Genomic DNA, 26,173 nt, shown 5'->3' with positions numbered 1-26,173 from the left:
CATCACTGTCTCTGCCACTGCAATTAGAAACAATAACATTATCCACACCGGCACTGTGGACGCCACAGCAGTCATTATTGTCACCCGCCGCCTCCAAAACCATTGCAATCGCCCATGTCAAACCAACGACTTTTACTGTCATAACCGCAGCCATCATTAACCACGACACATTCACCACAACAACAATTCCCACCACCGATGATGCCACCCCCAAAAACTACCTACATAAAACTACTGAAAACAATTCTGACCAACAAAAAATACCGAAAAGAGTTCCAAACAAACTCGTTGGGCCTCAAGAACGGGTCCGTTTTAAGCGGAGACGAATTGATACGGATCTCTGGCCATACCTGAGGCCGCCTCCATTACAGATCCTTCCATCCACAGGTACGACACGATTGCTATCGGAAATCGGCATAAATCGGCCTTGAGGACAAGGCCATTTTTCGGGAGCGGAGTATCGATACGATCACGTTTCAATAGTATGTCAATAATATTGTTTCCTTGATTATCCACGTGCATGAAAAGAGATAGACCTGGTCTCATGCAATATAGATTTGTGTGGCATGTAGTTTAGTTTAGATGCGTGTTTAATTGAATTTAGTCGTATGTTTAGATTTATGAATGAAATCAGAAAAGTTGTTTTAGTACTCTCTCTCTCTCTCTCTCTCTCTCTCTCTCTCTCTCTCTCTCTCTCTCTCTCTCTCTCTCTCTCTCTCTCTCTCTCTCTCTCTCTCTCTCTCTCTCTCTCTCTCTCCTCTCTCTCTCTCTCTCTCTCTCTCTCTGGAAAATAACTTTGAAGTATTAACTTTTTTTTGTAACAGTCCGAATTTTATTAAGCACCCCAGATAGCAAGGAGATAAAGGGGGTAGGAGAAAAAAATAATACAATATAGTTCCATTGAAATAGAAATTAAAGAGAAAGAAATGGGGAAAAAGAGGTATACAAGGGATTTGATGTTCTGCAATATTATAGAAGGCGTAACGAAAATCTCCTTAAATATTCGATCGTTCCTCGCTCTCCATAGGCTCCAGATGAGGCCATAACAAATAGTCGTGAGTCTCTTTTTTCTTGACATTCCTTCCCCATGTAGCAGCAAAATGAATCAAATCTCTAACTATTCGGATCTTAGGACCGTTTATGTTACATCATTGAAAGATTTGGTTCCTGACCATAGTCGCATAGGGGCATCTGATCAGAAGGTGGTAGCCACATTCTTCTCCACTTATACACGAGCTGCAGTTTATAGAGCTTAAAATTATACTCCATATATTTGTTCTCCACATAAAACTGGACATCTTTACTGGAACAAGTATCCCCCAACTGATTTTCGTGTTACCTGCATTTTGGGTTGGGTTTGTTTTCAGTTTTGCTTCTTAACAGATCCACTGAGTATTCTCTGTCTGGTGCTAGTGCACAATAAATATGGTCCGCTTTAGTTCTTATTTAAGTAGCACCAATGTCGTGCATTAGGAGGTGGTACTCAACTGCAAAAACCCGGACCCACTAGACATGTATACCAGCTCCCATATATCCAATGTTTTCTTTTCCAACTCATATAGTTTTGCATACTTTTCTTTGAGTGTGCTATTCTCCAACCAAATATCATTCCAAAATTGAGTATTTTCACCCGAATTGATATATTTTTTAAAGGTATCATCAAATCTAATCCCTAAGCCTTCGATATCTTTTTTGATGTTTGCTATATTGATCCAAATTCCAACAATATTTCTTTATGATAATAACTCCACTGGTTTGTTTCTATGATTGTGTATCCCACCTATAACCCTAGACCATAGTGTATTCGATTTTGATTTAAGGCACCACCACCATTTTACTAGTAAGGCTATAGTAAGCGATCTAATAGATCCAACCCCCGACCTCCTTGATCCATAGGGGATATCACCTTCCCCCAAGCCACCTAGTTGATCTCGTTTTGTCCACCCCCCCCCCCCCCCCCCCCTCCCCCATATACATCTACACCATATCTTTTCGAAGGAATCAAGCACTCCCATGGGGCCTCCCTGATATAAGGAAACTGGATAACTACCTGGATTAAGTATATTACTATTTTATTCCAGTTTAGGGTTTTAAGGGTTATCCTATCAGCTATAAATAGAACCCCTTAGGTTTATAATTTTCGTTCATTCCTACCTAAGATCAGAAGACCTGAATTTTTGATCCCCTCTCCTCTCTCCTCTTTTGTTCTTATTGTTAGGGTTTAGGTATAAACCATTATAGGCATTATATCTTTGGTGCTAGGCTTTCCAAGTTCAACAACTACAAGGATTAGTGTGATTTGCTTGCAATAGCAAATCAAAAGGTAGGTAACCTTAAACTATGGTTTTCAAAATCTACTAACATTATTCTAGGTTTAGTTGCTAATTGTATGTCGCCTTCAAGGTGTATGACATAGAGCCTTTATAGGATGCATCTACCCTATTAATTGTTAAATGTTTTCTGCATTGTAAATGCTTTGTTTTTTATAAAACTGATCAGTGGTATCAGAGCTTATGTTTTCAAACATTGATTGCATATAAGATGAACTAGAAATACCTGTTTTCTCACAAAAACATTTTTTCAGGATGTGATAGTGCTTCTGTCACGACGTGAGGATCGATTTTATAGATTTTCAGCAATTATCTGTCTAATTTGATTTATGGCTTTATTTTTCGTAATAATTTGCTATTGATTCTGGTTGATTCCAAATTTTGAATGCCTTGTGTGATGATTTATGGTATTATTCTTGGTAAATACCTGATTTATCACTAACTAAAACTATATATATATATATATATATATATATATATATATATATATATATATATATATATATATATATCTTTTTCTATCCTTTTCTCTATCTATCTTTCTCTCTCTTTCTCTATATCTATCTATCTATTTATCTCTCTCTCTCTCTCTCTCTCTCTCTCTCTATATATATATATATATATATATATATATATATATATATATATATATATATATATATATATATATATATATATAGTTGTCTGGAAACGGTTATCTCGCTGCTACTCAAACTTCTCCCAACTCTCGATCCTGTCAAAGTAGAAGCTTACTATTCCTAACAACTTAGACTGGATGCAAAATTTGAAGATGATTCTTCGATACGAGGGCAAAGAATACATCCTCGAACACCCTCTCGTCTAAATCGATCATTCCACCACTACTCTTGATTCTTCTGATGACACCACTAAGCTTGCATGCATCATGGTGGTGTTGGATTAGGTGTCTAAGCCCATAACTATATTTGGTATGTACTTGATCCGATTGTAGCATGGTCCGTTTGGGTTGCCTTCACCGAAGCAACTTAACCGGATGAATAATAGAGAAAGATGAATATTATGATTTATTAATATATTATAAGAATAATATATTAAAGGATAAATCATATTTTTAATTAATATTGATCAAGAATTAATTTAGAATTAATTTTGTGGTCAAAAGAGATTAATTAAATTAGGGAGAATGATATTGTAATTATTGGATAGTTGCAAAGTAGGTTTAGGAAACCCTAAAGATAGGGTGGACAAAATCCTTATGGATAGGCCATAAGATTTCGTCCAAAGGAGGGATTCCAGATGGATCCTATGGGCTGCTTAAAGCCTAAGCAACTGGATAAGGTAAGATGCATAAAATGAGCGTTGTTCAAAATAAGTGGACGAGTGTTTATGAGAGAGAATTGAAGATGGATCCCTCCGAATCCACCCGCAGAAAACTTTCTAACCTCAAGGTATTTTTAATCAAGCAACCCAAGCATACATAATCTAGAAAATTACAAATTTTTTATACCACTATGGAACTCTTTTGGAATTCTTCACTTCTTTGATATTTGATCTTTGTTTTCTTTGAATTCGCCACCTTGTTGTTTGATTTTTTGTATCTTCAACTTTTTGAATTTCTTCAGAACTTTGATCTTTTGATCTTCACTTTGATTGCTCCAAAATTCTTACAAATTTTCTTGTAATTCTCTTTCTCTCTTTTTTTAACATGTATCTCACTTTTTTCACACATTACTTACATGCTTAAGCAGGGGCGCTCAACTTTAACCTTTATTGGTTAAAGATATTAGTTTTCCTGGATACATTTCAAATACACAATGCTAAACATATTGCATCCCTCGAACTAAGCTAGGTTGTGTTTTTGTCCCATGATTTCATTAGAATAAGGGAGGCCACAAATGCATTATAACGTATATAGGCTCAACTAAACATTTGAGTTCTTTATAAAATCATCAAACATAATACTAGCATGATCCCTAATTGCTTTTACCAAAATTTCTAAATTAGCCCTAGCAATTTTAATGCAAAATTTTTAAAAATTAAAGATTTAACTAAAATAACCAACCCCTACCCCACACTTAATTTATGCAATGTACCCATTGCATATTATGCATGACAAAGAAAATAACAAAGTAAAAAGGGAATTGGAACAAAATCCCATGGGATAGTAGTGGCGAGGTTGATCTTCTTCATGTTAAACTCCATCTTCAATTGACTTTAGACATGGGAACAACTCATCTATGCCTTGGCTGTCATTCGTCTCGTGTGGTTGACAGCTCTAAATATGCAGGAAAAACTTCTTGGAATCGCCTAGAAATGGTCTTCATAAATGTATATGGTGCCCGCCTAGATTGGAATCGAATCAAATATTTGAAAATAAGAAACTGAGCAACTCGCCGAGTTGTAAGATAAGACTCTTCGAGTTGGATCGTAATATGGCAGAAATCAGGAATTTTCTCTTGGACTCGTCGAGTTATATAGATACACTCGACGAGTTTTCAACTCTGATCATGCAATTTCTTCTTTCTGCTTCAGGTCTGTTTTTGAGGTTAAGGAGGTTATTAAGGTAATACACCACCTTATAATCTTCAGTGATGAGACTTGTTTTTAACCGTTAAAACCATCAGACTTATAGAATTACTCAAATCTTCTAATCTTCTCGTCTAGACTCGACCCCTCACTTTAATTTCGCCACTCTTGTAATTATTCGTTCAATTCTCACCCTAAACTCTGCAAGATCAAAAACAAAAAACCACGTAATAAAAAGGAAAACAAACATCAAAATTAAAATCCTAAATTATCCCTAAATACTAGAAGAAAAAGGAAAAGAAAAGCAAACTCAAATGACGGGTTACCTCCCGCAAGCGCTTCTTTTTGTGCGAGTCTTGAGCTGAACTCTCAACGTAATAAACTTCCAATAAACTCAATGCCAATCCATCTGTTGCATTGAATATATTCTTTGGACCAATTTGTAAAATTTGGCTCTTTGCTTTTTTACAATTGGCCAAATGAGCTTGAATTCATAAAACCCAAGAATTTTGACAAGGGTTGGAACCGGTTGGATACTAATCAGAAATGGATCGCGCTTCAGAACTTTCTCCAATGTTGGAATCGTCACCCCATGCTTCGAAACACAATCTGGGAAAATAGGGGGCCACGTCGTGGTAATGGTCAAACCACGACTTGGTTCCTATAACTCAGCTTGTTCTAATTCTTCATCTGACCCTTTTGCTAGCAATCTTTCGAGCTCCTCCAAATCTTTTTCTGGATTAAATTCTTCATCTTGTAACTTTAGCTCTTGTGACTCAGATTGCTCTTGTTCGTTAGACAAGATGTTATCTAACCATCTTCCAAATTTCTTCAAATCTTCATCTGAGTCATACTCCTCATCTTTTTGCTCAATTTCCTATACTACTTCCTCAAGAAAAGCATCAAGAGCATCGAGATTTGGAAAATACATGATAAATAAAAATTAAAATTAAAATTAAACTAAGTATAAAAAAGTTAATCAATAAATTAAAAATGATAACAATTAGCAAATAAAATTAACTATTTGAACCGTTCCCCGGCAACGGTGCCAAAAACTTGATGTGTGTGAAATTCACTAGTTTTAATCCTACTAACTTAGACACAAAATAAACACACGAAACGCAGTGTACCTATCGATTAGTAATATAGTTCAAGCAAGTAGGGTATCGAATATAGGGAACGGTAAACAATTAAAATAAATACTAATATTATCTAAATAAAACAAGTAATAGAAAGGGGGTTTTCTCTAGTTTTGCAAGACTAGAAACTTAACAATGAAATAAAACTCAAACTAATCAACTAACAACTAAAGCAAATAAACAATCACTAAATTCAATAATGGAGAAGACTTTCGTTTACATTCGATTCATTTACTCTTATGGTTGATTTTATGGTAAGTGCAATGGATTAATTAACATTGGCTACCGATTAGTGTGATTAGGTTCATGTTCGCTATTACTAATCCTTAGAAAACAGATTAATTTAAACAGTGGCCAAGTGATTAAACTAATAGATTTCCTACTTTATTGATTAGGGTTAAGTAAGACTTGTAGTAGCTAATCAAATTGCTAATTCAATTAACCTCTTGCTGATGGTTCGTCACACAAGTTCACACATTAATTTACCTATTTTCTAATTAACCCTAGTTTCATGTTCTCTATTCCTAGGCGTATAACAATGTTTTCACACAAATCATATGATATTAGCAATTAAGAGATGTTCATGCAACTTGATATGTTGGTTAATTAACAGAAAATAGTTGTAATTAACACATAAGGTTCTTTAACAAGCTTAACAAAACACAAGATATCGTCGATAAACACGATTAATGATCGATCAAGCATAGGTCTACATACTCGGTTCATTAAGTCCATGAATGTGATGGGTGCGGCCGTATGACTAAAATGCATCACTACGAACTCATAATGACCATACCGAGTTCTGAAGGTAGTCTTTGGTATAGCTTCTTTCCTTACTCTCATCTGGTGATATCTTGATCGTAGATCAATTTTAGAAAACCACAAAGCTCCTTGGAGCTAGTTGAATAGGTCGTCAATTCTACTTGAGAAAGCCTTGGAGGCACACCAGGTAAGTCTTCGGGAAAAACGTCTGGGAATTCGTAAACTATGAGTACCTCCAAAATGGTCTCCTTCTTCTCTTCACGAGTTTTGATCACATAGGCCAAGAACCACTCACAACCATGTTGTGAGTATCTCCTAGCCCTTGCAACAAAACAAAACGTCGAACTACTCCTTGAACCCTTGCCCAAGATGGTTAGTTCTCCCCCACTTAGGGTCAAAACCCTTACCCCTTTCTTCCTACAGTCGATCAAGGCTTTGATTTGTTCAAGCCAATCCATTCCTACTATTACTTTCAATTCTCGCATGGGGATGAGGATAAGATCTATTGGGAAACTATCATCGTAGACTCTTAAAGTACAACTATAGTAAATATTAGATGCCTTAATGGTTCGATCATCAACTACTTATACTCTTAAAAGATTATCTAGATCTCCTATGGTATTATTAAAACCTTTGCTAAACTAAAGGGATATGAAAGAATGGCTTACTCATGAATTAAATAATACTAAAGCACGCATGGAACTTACTAGAAACGTACCAACAACTACGTCTGGTGCTTCTTCGCTTCTTATGTCATGAGCTGAAAGGCTCACTCCGTAGCCTTAGGGGCTTTAGCTCTCCATTGACGTCTATCATTTATCCTCAAGGTTGCAGGCGTTGGAGCTTGCATTGCTCCTTTCTGCTTTAGGAATGGAAATTCAACCTTGAAGTGTCTGAGTTGGTTACAATTGAAACAGACATGCATGTTCTGTTTACAGTCTCTGGCATAGTGGCATCCTGGTCCTACTCTACAAGGACCATCGTGAAACTTTCCGCATCCTGGTTACAATTGAAACGAACATGCATGTTCTGTTTATAGTCTCATGCAAGTGTGTCCCTTCTGACCTCCAAACCTTGAACCAATATATTTGAACTCTTTGGCTGTCGGCTGTGACGGGTCGGAGTTTCCCTCTTCTCTATTGTCTAGGCCTCTAACTCTATTTCTCTCCTCCTAGCATGATCCTCCATTTCTGCCAAGGTCTTGTAGGATTGTTTGTTATAAACTTTCTAATGTCAGTCTTGAGTATACTCAGATACCTAGACATCTTCACCTGTTCCAATTATGCATACTTCGGGAAAAAAACAAGGTCTCTTCATAAGCATCTTGGTGATATCCATTACCGTTTTAGTTTTCTACTTAAGCGACAAAAACTCTTGAGCTAGTTACACCCTTTCCACTAGGGGTACATATTCCTACCTGAACTTTTCTACAAACTGTTCCCAAAATCACCGTTTCCTTTTCTATCAGTGAGTAATCTTTTGTGACAAAGTTCCACCAGTCCTTCGCCCCATGATGGAGGAGATTCTGTGCATACCTAAACTTTAAGTTCATCATTCAAGCACAAGTGTAGAAGGATCCTTCTACATCAGAGATCCATCTCATTACAACAATTAGATCTCTTATATCGTCAAACTCTAGGGGTTTCGTCTTATTGAACTCTAGATGATGTTGTAGCAGCAACAGTAGTGGTGGTGGCGGTGGCAGCCATACTGGAAATGGGAGCATACCATTAGATTAGTTTGGTTTTGATAGTTCGGAACAATTCTGGGGTCATCTCTCTTACAGCTGTTGCTACCTCTGTTTCTATCCAATTACGCATGTCATCCTCGCTTAGTCCCAACCCTTCCGATCTAGAACCAGAACCGCTTTCTCTTGTGATCATCACCATGATGAGGATGAAAAACAAGAATAGTTTAATAAGGACTTATTTGAGTTATCTAGAGATAACACTCAACCCTTTCCATTTCCTTAGTAACTTTGTGACTCTTCCTGACTCATGTTTGGATCTTGTTCTTCCGGTAGTACAGGCCCATGCTATCTTCCACACCTATCCATACTAGATCCAAGATTTTCCCTAATGTTTCTAAGTCACTTCACTCTCTTACTGTTAGGTCTTTTCGCATACATAGTGTTATGAGGACCTAGTTACTATATTCCTAGATTTTTCTCCTAGGATTCTTCCTATTTGAGTTCTTGTACTGTAGGAAGTCGTTCCTAATATCAATAGTCACCCCGTGTATGCAAGTCGTACACAATCCAAGATTGGATAGTTTCATATAATTAATTCTACCATAAGCCCACACCCAAACGATGAATAGGAAGTAAGGATGAATTAACCATTCTAAGGCTATAGAATCCTAGTTATGTACAACTCTAAAGCATACACTTAGTAATTATATGATATCATTACAGGATTCAAGTAGCACAAAAAAGTAATCCCTAGGATATAAGGCATTCTAAATATCAGACAATCCAAAATTAGCAACTCCTGAAAAGATCCTTAGCCTTGCAGTAATCATGCATTTCTAATAGATCACATATCAGCTTATATAATCGCATTGACATTTTGAGGATCGCTTTCCTTTCTGATCTCCGCCTAACTATACGTGTCGCATCTTTTTCTTTCTTGTACCATTTCTTTTATAAATGATTTGTTAAGATATTCATATCCTTATTTTAAGTCTAGAATCAAACGAGTGTTCATCCAAATTTCTCAAACCATGGCTCTGATACCAACTTGTAACATCCCGATTTTCTAAGGCAACTTTTTCATTTTTATTTATAATAAAACATATGTCTTAAAATCCTTACAACTCATAATTATTTAAAAGAGTATATATCAGTGCAAGTCTATATAAAACTTTATTGATGCTTCGATGCATATACAGTCATGAATGAGCTTTTACATGGTCATATGAACAACCTGCAAAGCAGTTATTCAACAACTGTAAGTTGAAACTTAGTGAATTCCATCAAAAAAAATTCCATATCATGACACATATACAATGTATACACATAATGGCCTTTAGCTTATAACTGATCCGCACCTTGGCCTTCAATATAGTTGGTCTGCCCTAAATAGCCTTTAGTACGTGGCTGGTCCGCTCTCTTTTGGCCTTTAGCATAACACTAGTCAGGCCAACTCTATTAGCCTTTAGCACAAGGTTGGTCTTCCCTCAACTCCCCATATATATATATATATATATATATATATATATATATATATATATATATATATATATATATATATATATATATATATATATCAACATACATATAGAAAAATCCATAACAGGAAACTAACTATCCTAGTCTAATAGCCTAAGTGCATACTACAGGGTAATATCCTAACATACAGAGGATAGATACAGGAGTATAAAATATAGTGAAAATAACTCACCTTGACAAATTATCAGAGGATTAACAGCTAACCAGATAATTCAGCTAACAAACAACACTCCAATAAGGATTAACCTATATTACTATAGTTTATTAGTTCATATGGTAATCGGGTAATGTAGGCAAGACCTATCACTAATCCCAATGAATATCGATAGTTCAATCAAATAAGGATCAGCCAGGCAAGACGGTTGGGAGGTAGGACCATTTCGACGTATAGCCTTTCTAAAATCCAACAACCAAGCCAACATGACCGTTCTAGTCACCTCTAACGTAAGTAGATCCTTCAGTATATTGACTTGACATCACTAATAAATATTAATTATAGGTTCCTAGTAACGACTTATAACTATAATTATAAATTACACGGAGGCAGAGTAAGTGTAGCTCACTTACAGAGTATTATTGATGAGAACCGGGATCTAAGCGAGCAGAATACTAACTCGGGATCTCCTACTCGAAGACTACTACTCAGATGAGTACCTAGGGGTGTCTCAAGAATTTGCTACAGTACAGAAATCTAAGGAAGATGGACTAAAAGTGCAGAGAGAACTCCGATATAGAGGTTTTAGGGGTCGGAGCATATGCGCAGCAGGCCTTATATAAGCAAGAAAAAGCTTACGCGCAGTGCACTAGGGGTGACGTGGCTCCTCTGGTTTGTTGACACATGCCCTTTATTGGGTGGCGTTGCATAACTGACTTCGGGTGCAAGTTGTACGTGATGTGCGTGCGCGCGTGACGTTTTTCAGATTTTAACTTTTTCGTACAAGCTCCATTTTTTAGTTCTTTATATCTACGGAAAGCTCTTGACGAGATCTACAACTTTCATTTAGACTTTATCAGCTAGTTTTGAACTTATTCTTTTCAAACATACTTAGACTGTTAAAGCCCGTATAAAATACATAACTTTCTTATCTGAAGTCCGTTTTCTACCATCCTTATATTGTTGGGTTCCTATTAACATGATTTTCAATTCTCGTTTAGATTTTTTTCGCTAAAAATCAACTGATCTCAAATTCGATTTCTGAGTAGTATATTGTTATGGTGAATCTTAGAAAAATCATAACTTCCTCTAATGAAGTCAGATTTAGATGTTCTCTATATGTACACTCTAGGTTTAACGACTTCTACGACTTTGGTTTTGATCGGTTAGGCTAAAGAGTAATTTATCAAAAATTACTTTTCACGATATGTAGAGTCGTTCCGGTTTAATCTTGAAACTTTGAAGAAATATAACTTCTTCATATGAAGTCATATTTACTCGTTCTACATATATCTACAGAAATCGTATTGATGTTTCTCACATGTTTATGATGATTATTTTGGCTTCAGAGTAATATATCTTTATTTGATATTTTATAATTATTACAATTTATTGACTTTGGTATATTCATGAACTAGAAGCAAAGTTCTTTTTGTGTTGCTCTCAGAACAAGAAATTGGATTGAGAGAGAGAGATAGGGAGAGAGAGAGAGAGAGAGAGAGAGAGAGAGAGATTAATTTGTTAGTTTATTATGTGAATAATAAATTAATTGGAAATTGAAATAAATGATTTATTAATATATTATATGATTAATATATTAATTGGAATTTGTATTTATTAATTTAGAATTAATGAAAAAATAATTAGAGTTAATTAGGATTAATTAGAATTAATTAAGGTGCAAAGACTGTAGTTGACAACGTTTAAAAGTTGAACAAGGGAAGGGTTCCAAAACGTTCCCTTGCGGACAATTTTGGAGTGCCCTTATGGGGCATTCTCGAAGCCTCCCCGATATAAGGAAACTAGGTATCTACATGAATTAAGTATATTAAAATTTTATTCCAGTTTAGGGTTTTCAAAGTTATCCTATCAGTTATAAATAAGACCCTTTGGGTTCACAATTTTCATGCACTCTTACCTAAGATCAGAAGAGCCGAATTTCTACTCCCTTCTCCTCTCTCCTCATGTGTTCTTGTTATTATGGTTTGGGTACAAACAACTAGAGGTATCATCTCTTTGGTTCTAGGCTTTCCAAGTTCAACAACTACAAATATTTGTGTCATTTGCTTGCAATAGAAAATCAAAAGGTATGCAACCTTAAATTATAGTTTTCGAAATTTACTAGGGTTACTTTAGGCTTAATTGTTCATTGTATGTTGCCTTCAAGATGTAAAACATAGACCCTTTATAGGATGCATATACCCTGTTAATTATTAATTGTTTTTTGCATTGTACATGTTTTGTTTTTTGTAAAACCCATCAATACCATTCTAATTATATGAGGTTAAATAATTAATCGATCTAGGTAGCGGTTGATTAGGGGCTATAAGTTATAAAAATATTATTTAAAAAAAAAATAACAATCACCAAATAGCAAAGTCTTATTCACTTTATGCTCAGATAAACATCAATGATTATGCAAACACATGAAAATTAAAATAAATAGGAAAATCTTATTCATTTTATGCTTAAATACATTGAAATAGCAAAATCTTATTCATTATATATATAGTATACACAATTTATCTTGATAACCATGTTTGTCTTTCCTAGATGATTGCAACATTTAAATGTTCTTAAAATCTATTTCAACATGTGCCATGACAAAAATGATTATACAATCAAAAATAAATAAAATTCCAAAGCAAACATCATCACCCATGAAATAACTATAAAGTCTAATCAAATCTTCTATATAAATTACTATTCACAAGTCCTTGGAAGTGTATCTAAAGTATAATGACCAAGTCTCCCCGTTCGATACAAATTAATAAGCTTAGTGGCAACTATGCTATTAGCATCTTCAAACGAATCTAAACTCACATTGAAAGCTTTTCTAAGTGTTGTAAATTGTGCTTCAATGAGTTGTATCATATCCTTCTCATCTTTCATTTTACCTTTGAAAGATGCAATCTCTTGAAATAAAGCTCCACGAACAGATTGCACCACACAATCCTAAACCAAAATATTAAATTTTTTAAATTTATATATTTTTTTTTATTATAGCATCCCACTTGTTTATTGTTTGGATGGACCAAAACCACAATGAAACCATGCAATAAGGGTTGTTTTGCAAGAAAAAATCTTTTAGGGAACTGATTTCAGGAAAATGGCAAACCACAGGGACCATTTCTGTAATTTACTTGAAAAAGTTTCACAATGGAAGAAAAAAATAAGGAAAAAGGAAATTAGAATGAAACTTAACAAAACCCAAAATTCTGCATTTTTATTGGGAGATAAATAGAAAGGAATGAAAGTAAAATTCAATGATAAACAAATATATTAAAAGGGATAATCTCATAAAAGACTTTATATTTTGTATTTTTTTTCTGGATTAAACCTCAACTGTGTTGTTTGCAAGAAAAGGACCTTGTATTTTTTTCATTTTTTCGGAAAAACCCCTCAACTTTACTTTTTTTTCCGAAAAGAAAAACCCTTAACTTTCTAACTGCTTCCAAATAAACCCTCGAACTTTTTTACTTTTTCTCGAAAAAAACCTCACATTTTACAATTTCTTTGGAAAAAAAATGACTAAAAGGGTCAGATCGGAAAAAATGAAAAAATGTAAGATCTTTTTCAGGCAAACATTTAATTTAAGGTTTAATCTGGAAAAAAAAAACACAAAATATAAGGTTTTTTATGATATTAACCCTTTTTTCCTATCTAACCCTTTTAGTCATTTCTTTCCAAAAAAAACTTGTAAAATGTGAGGGTGTTTTAGGGTTTTTTCAGAAACAGTTAGAAGGTCGAGGGTTTTTTTCGGAAAAAAAAAATTTGATGGGTTTTTTGTAAAAAAAATAAAGTTGAGGTTTAATCCGAAAAAAATAAACACAAAATATAAGGTCTTTTATGAGATTAACCCTATATTAAAATCAATCCTGATTGATAACATAATACTAGGATTTTCATATGATGATAAAATTACTATAAAAAAATAAAAAATAAATATACCTGTGTATGATCATCGTTTATAATTTGATTCTCTTTTTTATCCATAGTGGAAATATTCTTCCACTTTTTATATTCATCACTAAAGTTTAATATTGAGAGGAAGTAATGAGCAAGCATTGATTGGTCAACCACAGAGTCAATAAGAGCTCCTACATTTATAAGATCAATCCATAATTAGCAATGTACTTTCATATATATATATATATATATATATATATATATATATATATATATATATATATATATATATATATATATATATATATATATATATATATATATATATATATTTTGTGTATTATAAAATCCTAAATTTATTTCTTTCTAATTATAGCAATTCCATAACTTTTTACCAGTTAAAGCTAATTTAGAAGAGATTTCAGCATCAAGAATCTCAGGAGGCAAAATCCCAGGGGTGTCCAAGATATAGATATTGGGATTGCTAGCAATCTGAAATTAAAATATTATTATATAAATAATAAATATATTAAACTTGAAGTTGAAGGAAGAAATAAAAATGTAATTTCATATTGTTTCTCATTAGGGAAATATATAAATTATACCTTGAAACTTGTGATATTTTTTGTCTCTCCAGGATGTGGACTCACAGTGGCATGTTTTAACTTCCCTTTTTCTTAAAAAATAAATAATTAAAATATTAGAAGCAACCAAAAATATATTTACATTCAGGAGAAAAAAAAAAGCATTCCTTGAAACTAGGATCCATTACAACAAATACTAATACAGAGTTCTTCTAAATTGGATTCTTGAAAATAATTCCTAAAATACCCCTTTACTTAAACTTTATTGGTAAAGAATCCATTGATTCATTAAACATGCAAATGCACATACACCCAATACAGAGTTCTTCTAACTTGAATTCTTGACAAAAAAATTCCCAAAATACCCCTGACCTTGAACCTTAATAGTAAAGAAACCCATTGATTCATTAAACATGCAAATGCACATACACCTGACACAAAGTTCTTCTAACTTGAATTCATGAAAAAAATTCCCAAAATACCCCTGTACTTAAACTTTATTGGTAAAGAATCCACTGATTCATTAAACATGCAAATGCACATACACCTAATACAGCACATGCACCTAATACAGAGTGCTTCTAACTTGAATTCTTGACAAAAAAATTCCCAAAATACCCCTGACCTTGAACCTTAATAGTAAAGAAACCCATTGATTCATTAAACATGTAAAATATAATTTTTTCACAATATAGTTTCCAAATTTATTTTTTTTCGAAAACAAAAACTTTTATTTTATGCTATTGGTCAAAAAGGTGGTCAATTTGTCAAATATCACATCATATTCTACTCATTTTTGTGATTACCCCTTAAAACACACTTTTGTGTGTGTAACAAAAAAATTAAAATTACCTGTGGCACTAATTCTTCCTATCTGGTGTAAGGAATTTGCAAAAGCCGATTTCCCAACATTTGGAATACCAACAAGCATTATTGTAGTTGTTTGAGTGTTACTAGAATCTGTACTCCTTCTTATGTCTCTAATTCTTGCTTGTAAAAAGTTTAGAAACTACAAATATATACATTTAGAAAAAAAAAAAAAAAAAAAAAAAAAAAAAAATCCAAGTAAAACGGGAAATCTACAGAAAAGTCTCAAACTTTTAGGAAAACTTTCAAAAAAGTCCTACTTTTTGAACAGAAAAGTCTCATTATTTTGAGAAAATCATATAATCTGTCATTTGTTGTTCAAATATAATAAATGACTTTTTCGTTAATTTGGTCAAAATGTAAAATAATCAGGACTTTTCTGTTCAAAAACAAACTTTTAGGACTTTATTGAAACTTTTCCCAAAAGTTTGGGACTTTTCTAAAGATTTTCCCAAGTAAAACCATATAATTTCTTCAAAACGGTTATTCTTCTGGCAACCTCTGAGCTGGCTCAAAAAGTAAGATACACAGGGGCCCAATAGAAGCCCAATCCACATTGGAATTGAAATTCAAAATGATAAATAAAAAGTAAAGAAAGAATGTGTTTGAAGCTACCTCTTTGATATTGTCCTTGTTATGAGAATTTATAGCATAAGGTATGTAATTTAGCTCCTTAAAGTATTCCATCCATTCCTATAAGGTTAGGAAAATAAAAGAAGTATAATTAGGAACATACAATAGTTGAAGAACAAATAACTACATATAATGTGTAAATATTAGCTACTCTTATACGAAGAAAGTGATTCCATTATTTTTATTAAGTTGTTACAAAAGGTTGTAAATTGAATTTTAGTAAGTGGATTGATTCTTCTTCAAGTTAAGTATGAGATTGTTGGTTTTATTTTAAGATGATAAAGTTTTAGCATGAATTCAATCACTCATGTATTATGATTAAAGAAAAATTGTAATGAATTTACATTGATTAGTTTATTATAAAATCCTACTTTCGTTTATCTATTACAACATTGTACTTTTGAAAAATCCATCCATTTATAAGAATGTTATCCAAATAAAAAGCTATAATGGGTATATGTTTCAAAGTAAAATGTATTAACAAGAAAAAAGAATTGTATATACAATGTTGCTAATTCTTGAATTTAGCCCTAACATTAAAGATTGTGAATGTATGTTATCATAAGCTGTGTAACATACTAACATTCATAAGCAAATCATGTAGAAGCAAGTTAAAGCAAAAAAAAAAAAAGTAATAATTTCAAAAGAATCTATCACCTTAGTTTTTGAGTGACTTGCAAGATCCATTTTGTTCAGTACGATAATGTTCTTTGAGGAAGATGGAAACTTTCTCAATTGCGCATACTCTGAGGACATTGGAATCTGAAAAGAATACATGAAGCGAGTTTTATAGGGCTATGTAAATTACAGAAAAACAAGTTCATACAGTAATCGCTCAACCAAATAATGAAAGGTCGGTAATTCAAAAAAGGAAAAAGGCCAAGGATCCAAGGTACTTCTCTGAGACATTTCATCGAACAGTTGGTATCCGTTAAAAAAAAAGCGATGGAATCATGGAACTTACCCTAGCGTCTCTAACTTCAAGGACAAGATCGACAAGTGGGATTCGCTCTAAAATGGCACGAGATGCAGCACGCATGTGATGGTTATACCACCAACTTGAAGATTTGCTTTCTGAGACTTTCATAACTGAAATCCCCAATTTTTTAACAAAACTAGTCGTTCCCACCATTGTTATCAGGATTTTGAGGTGCCTCGAGGACAAAGTTCAAGTGGTTTCATGGTTAAGTTCCAACGATTTTTTAATGAAATTGACAATTATACCTTTATTTATATTTAAACTGTAATTGTTACTCAAATGCAAACACCTTTAGTTTTTTCGCTCTCGATCTCGCATCCAAATTAAGCCCATATCCAACTTCTCTTTCTTTACTAGTGCCGACCACCACCTGCTATCTCCCACTTCTTCTTCACATCCAGTAATGGAATCCACAAAGGAACATATCAGTGTGGTGGAGAAATTGTATGAACAAGGGCTAAGAACACTGACATAAATTATTGGTTTCCTCTCGTTTAGCCTGATATGCTAATCCTAATCGTAAAATTACTCTGTCAATGATTTCTAATTCCTCAAGCTGGCTCTAGCTTAATTGCAGAAGACTTGTACAAACTCCTTTCAATCATCCATTACCACTCGCACTCGCAAGCTATCCTTGGGTAGTTGGGCTTCCTGATGCTGTAACACCCTGCCGAGTTCATTAAAAAAAAAAAAACCGAACGAACGAAAATGTTTGGCGTGCTAAGGTAGCTTATTTTTCGAGCATTTTTATGTTGTCGTGTTTGGTAAGCCAAAAAGTAGCTGATAAGCTAGCTTTTTGAAAAGCTACTTAGACTAGCTTTTTAGGAGCTTTTTTAAAATTTTCCAAATACACCCCTTAATTAATTATAGAAACACATATTCTTACATGTCCTTTTATGTAATTTTATATATTTCAACTAGCTTTTCAGCTAGTTTTACCAAACATTATTTTTTATCAGCTAGCTTTTCAGCTATCAGCTAGCTTTTCAGCCATCATCTAGCTTTTCAGCTAACAGCTAGCTTTTCAGCTAGTCCGCCAAACATAGCCAAAGTATTCGATCGTGCATCCATCATATCTTTGAGGACACTCATCCGTATCTGAAGGGACAACTGAACAATGTCCTAGTTTTTGCTTGATTTGTTGCCAAAAAATTTAGAGCACTCGGTAATTCATGGGGTTCCAAACCCACCAACTCCAATTCTCTATAAATTTCGTCCCCTATATACTCCCGAGGATAAGCTCTATCAAATATTATATTACCATCCCTGATAGCACCAGCCACATTATCAACCGATTTCATTATCTTTGAGTTAAAATCTTCTTCTTCTTCTTCAAATTTCTTCTTTTTATTCTTACACTTCTTTGCACCTGAAGACTGTCCTTGTGAAAACGGAGTTGGAATAACACCCTGAATGTCATCATCAAGATCAACATATTCGTTCTCCAAATGAATTTCATTGTTAGCTAACAAGTCATCAACTTCTTTAATTGTTTCAAATTGATTTTTTTTTTCATTTTTATTTAATCGGTCATTTCTTTCTTTCGCTGTTTCAGCATGTGCACCAGATGCCCTATCCCTTGCAAATAATACCAACATATCATCGAAGTTTGCAATCTTTTTTGTCCTTAACAACGCAGCCTCAGGTTTTGACTGTGTAACAACACAAAAAATAATTAATATTGCAAACGATAACATAAAATATTTAAAAAAAAAAATAACATAGACATAAAAGGAACACTTACATTTATTAAATCATCCCATACTTCTTCCTCCGCTTCTATTAGTTGAGTAGACGAATTCCAAGAGAACCCGCTCAATGAAATTCCCCTAAACAAATCGTACCATTGCGAAAAATGTTTTTTAAGGTTTTGTAGCGATTCTTCAAATGACTTTTGGTAATATCCATTTGATGCTCTGTGTTCAACTCCTCAACCATTTGAGCATATGCAGTTGGTGTAAAACTACCATTCACCTTATTGCCTATCTCTTGTTGTTTAATCATCGCTTTGATGTATGCATAATCCATTTTATCTGACCATTTAACTTGTTCCTTTTCACTACCACTAGCTTCCTGTTTTCTCATGATGACTTTGCACATAGGAATAAAAATTAAAGAATCATACATTGTTAGACCACAATACGAAGCATAATACTAATGAAAAATATGGAGGGTACATCACATAATTAATCTCAAAAACCAATCCTCAATACAATGTGAAATTGAAAACAAAATGTATCAATATGAAACTAGTTTTACATATTAATTTAATTGTTTGAATGTGCCAAATAATTTGCCCACATTTCATTTGCAATTGAATTCCTTAGTTGATATGCCCTACTATTATCCTCGTCTGTTTCTATTGAATTACGACGATCTTGCTCTTGTGGTCCGTTTAAGATCTCCTGCATCACTCCATCTTCAAGATTTATGTCGCGGTCTTCATCTAATAAAAAGTTGTGTAGAATACAACATGCCAAAAATATGGCAGATTGTGTTTCACAAGAGTAAAATGGTTCCGTTGTACTTCGAATGATAGGAAACCTTCTTTTAAGGACACCAAAAGCTCGCTCAATGGTGTTATGTAAGGAAGCATGACGAAGATTAAACAACTCTTTAGAATTTTGGGGACCCCGCATGGAGAACTCTTTTAAATGATATCTAACACCTTTATATGGTGCCATTAGTTTATTTGCATAAGGCAAACCCCCATCTACTAAAAAATATTTACCTGTAAAGAGCTTAATCAATATTATTGAAAAATATTAGATATTGAAATTACATTGGTTTAATAAATTACTTGATGGAATTAGTAGTTTATCATCTCTAGTAAATGCGTTTTTTATTATTCTCGAGTCTGATGCAGTACCCTCCCAGCCCGTTAACACATATGTAAACTTCAAATCAAATATACAAGCAGCTAATACATTTATTGTCGGGTATCCCTTACGACCACGGTATCAAGGGGCATCTCTATTAGGCACATGGACACGAACATGTGTTCCATCTATTGCCCTTATACAATCCTTGAAAAAAGGATAAAATCTCCTACTTTCTTGAATTTCTCTCGAAACAACATCACCTGTAGGTTGCTGAATATAAAGACCTTCTATTGCTATAATCGATCGTAATACTCTATGGAAGCACCTACTCATTGTTGATCTAGAGCGACGATACATCCACGAGGTAAACCGAGTTCGCAAATCATTACTTACAATATGCAAAAGTCTAGCAACATGTTCCTCAACGGACATGTGTTGCGTACGTCGTAGACCACCTATAGTTTGTAAGATTTCACACAATCTCCTAAAAGCATTTTCACTCATACGAATAAGGTCACGACATTGACCACCTTCTAAAAGATTGTGTAGCAACTCTTCCCGTACAACTTGTCTTTCTAAAATAACTTTTCTAGTGGGTAACCTAACCCGCTTTTTGTTGGCGATATTACGTTATGTAATAAAAGTCAACAACAAGCAAATCAAGTTAACGACTTGCAATTGTCGGGCTCTTAAAGCATGAGCAGGGTTGAGTACCGGAGTATCCATAAGGACTATATATGAACTAATCCCTTTTTTTGATACATGATCAAATAGTTTGAGTTAAATTTAAACAACATTGATAAACAACAATATTTACTTTTTTTATAAGGACTATATATGAACTATATACATTTGCTAATTATAATGTATGATTCTATTTATTTATTAAAGAAACAATTATTTAGTACTGTGATGGAACTTTTATTGTATAAATAAACAACTACCCACATCACCTTAAACTAAGTATTTAGGTTAAGAACATCTTCATAGATTAAGATTGGTTGTCTTTTTATACTTTTAATAAATCTATACTAATAAATAAAACTCATTTTCTGCCACATGTCATGTCCTCATTGATTTGGACACATGGCATTTTAATAGATTTTTAGAATTTATTTATTTCCACATGTAATTTTCTGATTTGTTCACATATCATAACTTATTTCGGTTATAATATTGAGAGAAATAAATGTTTCCTTGAAAAAGAATTGATATATTTATAATGAAATAAATGTCATAATTAATGAGAGCTCTAAAATTGATATTGATATTAAATTTAATGTTTAAATATTGATATTAAATTTGTATTTTTAATAAACTCGTGTAGTACACGGGTCTTACACCTAGTAAATAAATAAAACATTTGTAAGCATAGGTAACATACATGTGGTTTAGCATGGAAACTCCAGTTGTTTAATCTTCCACTAAAACAACTACATTCTCTATTTAATAGTTAACTCCAATTTTCAGAACTTCATATATAAATATAATAAATAAATATATATGTAAGACTAGAAACATTGACTTCATGTGAATTTCTTGCATCTTTGCATATAAATTTTGTCTCACTTAAATATAAAATTTCCTAAAACAAAATCTATAATTTAATTGTTTTTAACTAATTTTTTAGTCTAATTATAGATCTTTAAACCTAGGATGTGTTTGGATATGAAAGAATCCAGAAATCTAGATCACATTCTTCTTGTCTATTTGAAATCAAAATACCAAAAAATAAAATTAAATCCGATTATACATCTACAACAAACAATAAGTACTTAAGCATGTACAAAAAAAATTAAATTTTAATATTGAATTTAAGACTTATATGTTAACAATATGTGTGTGTTTTTGTTTTTCCATGCTTTTAGTTAATTGAACTTATTGAAAAACCAACTTATAGTTTCTTAATTGCTTAAGTGACTGAATAAAAAGGGTATATCTGGGAAAACCACAAAAAGGAAAAACAACTGTTATCTTTCTTTCTACATAATTGTTATCTTTCTTTCTATATATTTCTGCCCATTTGTTGATATCTATTTAGTACTGTGAGTACAAAGGAAAAACAAATTTGCTGATATCTATTTCAAATTTTGCCCTTTTTACTTCAAATATGAAAACGGTTGTTGCTTATAAGAAGAAATTATGTACAAAAGAAATTAGGTACGGAAGAATAACCAAAAACAAAAGACAAGAAAGATGATCAAGAACAGAATATCTCCAAAAAAAAACTAGTTTGAAGCTGTTTTTTTTATCTCGAAACAGAAGAATAACAAAAAAAACAGCATAAGAGTAAGATGCGTACCAGTTGTTACAGAGAAGGCAGAAGGCAAGGCGATCAAGACAGGGAACGTATCCTTTTATCATCAGGCTAAGGGTATTTTCGTCATAAGCTAACTTTTTATCTTCCATGGGTTTCTTTCTCTCCAATTCCTCCCAATTTGGGAGGAAAGTTTGGAACGATACAATTCCTCTAAAATCCGTTCTCTTCTTCTTTTCTCTTCTAAAAAACAAAACCAGGGAGCAACCAAACTTCTCTGTTTTCCTTCCAAATCCTCTCAATTCCGTTCTCTTTTTTCGTTAAGTGATACTCAGGAGCGGGGCGTAAGAGATGTTTCCGGTGAAAGGAGAAGAACGAAAGTTCTGATTCAGGCAATCGTCTTAGAATAATCTAATGAAATTGGTTGGGATTTTTGGCATCGCTTGAGTAAGACCCGTGAGGGAAAGAGGTGAATTATATGTCGATTGTTTTTTGTACGGACGATCTGAAATGGGGTTTTAGAAGTGGAGCGTATTATTCGAAGAGAGCATCACGAACAACAAGTTAAGCAGATGAGGAAGAACTGTAGTGGCGTTTGCGTGGTTCTTGGTTTGGTATAATGGTTTACTAAGGTGCTGTTTGTTTTTTCTGAGAAAAAATGTATGCAGTCTGCGAACCACATCTGTAGAGCTCTGCAGTAGAAGAGGTGAACGAAACGTCTGCAATCTGAAAAAGAAGACTGCTTGTTTTTTTTTAACATTTACGGACTACTAAAATAAACTGAAATCTAAATAAACAAATTTTTTAAACTTCTAAGTGATTTTTTTAATATTTTTATGACTTTGTTATAAATAATTAACGAATCTAGATCAGCTTTTATGTATTATTGTATAAAAAATAAAAATAAAAATAGTATGAATTAACGTATATATTTGATAAAAACCAACAACTTTGGTTGTAAAGTTATAACTAAACATTATAATTAGCGATCAAAGAATTTGATACATAAATGGATGGAAATAAACTTCGATTTTTTTAATTAAATCCATTAAAAACATATTTTCTCGAGAAATTGACGATACTGTATTAAATAATGTTTTACAAAATTTGGCAAAAAAATATAAGAATATATTATGATTTTTTTTTCATATTTATATAAACAACTTCAACGACTATTATTGTAATAAATCTTTATTTATAAATTTGTCAAAAATATCATGCTTGTATCGTCGAACGTTTTTTTTTTAAATTTGTAATTTCTTTTACAAATTGTTTATCATTAATAAAGTTGGAAAAAATATAAATTAAAAAAAAAACTTAAAAAAACAAAGATATATATATATATATATATATATATATATATATATATATATATATATATATATATATATATATGTTTTTTTAGACTAGAAGATGTCTAAAGATGTTAGAAGACTATGGTCCACATTTGCGCCAAGAAGAGGGCGCGCAGACATTTTTAGGTCTGTAATCTTCAAAAAAACAAACAGTATGCGAAAGCTAATGTATGCGCATGGTCTGCACGGTGCAGACAGAAGAGGTCATGCAGATCTACAAACAAAAAACAAACATTACCTAAAATTTTGCATTTGAAAAATAAACTCAGGGGCATAATTGTCAAATTCCTATAAAATCAGTGGATATATAAAAAATATCAGTGGAAGTATCAGTTTAGAAAAACGAGTTTTTTTTCTTTTTTTTTTTTTATATATATATAGCTATATAATTTAATATGTATATTTTTGTAAACGACTTTTAATAGCAAAAGGTGTAAGGTCCTATTTGTTTTTTAAAAAGTAAAACGTCTACAGTTTACGGAACAGATCTACAAGCATCTGCAGAATAAGAGATAGATCAAACATCTGTAGTAGTCTGTTAGAAGAAGACTATTTGCTTTTTTAATGTCTGCAGAATGTTAATATAAACCGAAATTTAAATGAACCGTTTTTTTAAATTAAAAGGATTTTTAATTGTCTCAATTACTCTTATAAATAATTGCAAATTCAAAACAATATTCATACATAAATAAAAATAATTAATTGATTCAAACTGCTTTTAAATTCCAAAAATGCTACGTCTGTACAAAATGTTTTTGAAAAAAAAAAGATAAATAAAAACATACAAACAAAATTAAAAACCAAACATATGTGAAGCTTTGGTAATAAAGAAACAATAATGAAAAAACATTGTTCCTTTCTTGCCATCTTTCTTTTCTTTATGGGCCTTGCATATCCGGTAAGCTTTCCATTTATACCGATCTTTTTAAGTTGAAGTATGTATAGAGCAACAACTTGAAGTTACAACATATGTTTTCTTAGAATTTGAAAAACAACTTCATCAAACTTGATAAAACTAATAATATTTCTATCAAATAAGCATGAAATTCACTAGTTTTGTAATTGAAAATCAGCAAATTCAACATCAATAGACAATTGTTCATTTGAATCAAATAATTTGTCTTTAATTAAAAAAAACATTTCATTCTAGCATTTCTTCAAACACTTTCTCTACATGTAAAAGTACAAACAAATTGAAATAGATTGATAGCCAACAAACACCTTCAATTAAATGACACCACTGACAATTAAGTTTTATTCAAGCAAATTTGGAGAAAAAACAACGGTCAAGTTTTATCTCACACAGGAAGGAACGAAAGAAAAACAAAACCTTGGTTGAATCATTAAAGAACGAAATTAAACCAAGAAATTATTCATCCTTGTGATTGAATTATTCAAAAATGAACTTAAACAAAGTGAAACGATTTTGGAACCTAGCAGCAAAAAAGATGGACGTAACAGCCCAAATTTTCCAATAAATTTTTTTTTCATTTAAATAACGAAAACATTTTCATTAATTATAAAATTTCACAAGCACATTTGTTTTCAAAATCCATACATCAATTAATTTATTCATAACATTAGAGTGTCCCAAATAAAATGCCAGAGAGTGCCTGCCGCACCATCATGCCGGACTCTTGCCCTTAGATCTTGAAGTACCTGAAACAACCAACAAAGTGTAAGCTAATGCTTAGTGAGTTCCCCATAACATAACCCACACAATCACATAAACCATATCAACCATATAAGCAATGCATACAACATATAAGGATGTCATGGAAACCCTCTAGGGTCTTACACCATGTGTCATGGGAACCCCTACATGGTCTTAGCCCACTGTCATGGGAACACCCACATGGTTTTAACTAACTGCCATGGGAAACCCCACATGGTCTTAGCTAACTGCTATGGGAACCCCCACATGGTCTTTACTAATCAAAAGAAATGACATACAAGTCATATAAGCCATACATGCAATATATAAGGATGCCATGGAAACCCTCCAAGGTTTTATACTGGGTACCATTGGGACCCCCACATGGTCGTCATATAGATACATAACACATTGATAGAATACTCGCAAATAACTACTACTGCTAACAACATCGGTCGACCTTGGTGCCTTATACCCATTGGTATGGTAAGGAGACTCACCTCAATGCAAACTGTAGCTGAATAGGTCCAAGCTCCGAGTATTAGCTCTACCAAATCCCTAAACATAAACAACTCCTTATATTCAACTCAACCCTTCAAACCCTTAAAAGTCAACCTTGGTCAAAGTCAAATTCAACGCTCCGAGTTGACCCAACTTGTCGAGTAACCCATTAACTCGTTGAGTTTTCCTACAACTCTTCGAGTTCTTCTGGTTCTCAACAGAATCGGGGCAACCCCAACCCAACTCACCGAGTTCACATATGAACTCATCGAGTTCTTTAGTCTGCCAACCCACTTAATGCATTAAGCATTTTTTTCTTAAACCTACTGCACCCGTTGTGCAAAGAAGGTTGGAAGAGGAACAGTCAGAAGAAGGAAACTATTGTAGTACTGTCAGTCGTGTAGAACCCTGAGTGGTCAGAAGGAATGACCCTATGGAACCGAATGAAGGAAATGATGTCAAGTATAAGGACTTCATGGCAGCGAAACCACCC

At 33.0% G+C, this 26,173-nt stretch overlaps 2 protein-coding genes and 1 pseudogene across 2 annotated transcripts; all 3 read right to left on the bottom strand.

The window, feature by feature from the left end:
- Positions 1 to 12,785: 12,785 nt before the first annotated feature.
- Positions 12,786 to 17,766, bottom strand: LOC111921390 (DAR GTPase 2, mitochondrial). The gene is made up of 8 exons (XM_052763681.1): positions 17,077 to 17,766; positions 16,770 to 16,874; positions 16,095 to 16,172; positions 15,465 to 15,621; positions 14,634 to 14,704; positions 14,424 to 14,520; positions 14,071 to 14,219; positions 12,786 to 13,074 (listed from the first exon to the last, which is right to left on the bottom strand). Exons 1-8 carry the CDS (start codon positions 17,242 to 17,244, stop codon positions 12,823 to 12,825), a joined length of 1,077 nt encoding a protein of 358 aa, XP_052619641.1. The 5' UTR covers positions 17,245 to 17,766; the 3' UTR covers positions 12,786 to 12,822.
- LOC111921444 (uncharacterized protein At2g29880-like) lies at positions 17,720 to 19,176 on the bottom strand (annotated as a pseudogene).
- A 182-nt stretch (positions 19,177 to 19,358) lies between these two features.
- LOC111921446 (uncharacterized) lies at positions 19,359 to 20,246 on the bottom strand. The gene is made up of 3 exons (XM_052766361.1): positions 20,088 to 20,246; positions 19,892 to 19,988; positions 19,359 to 19,822 (listed from the first exon to the last, which is right to left on the bottom strand). The coding sequence occupies exons 1-3, from the start codon at positions 20,244 to 20,246 to the stop codon at positions 19,359 to 19,361; spliced, it is 720 nt and encodes a 239-aa protein (XP_052622321.1).
- Between the last annotated feature and the right edge of the window lie 5,927 nt (positions 20,247 to 26,173).

Source organism: Lactuca sativa, chromosome 1, assembly GCF_002870075.4.
Source record: "Lactuca sativa cultivar Salinas chromosome 1, Lsat_Salinas_v11, whole genome shotgun sequence".
Taxonomy (NCBI): domain Eukaryota; kingdom Viridiplantae; phylum Streptophyta; class Magnoliopsida; order Asterales; family Asteraceae; genus Lactuca; species Lactuca sativa.
The sequence above is the reverse complement of the archived record's forward strand: the minus strand, read 5'-3'. Positions and strand labels throughout refer to the sequence as shown.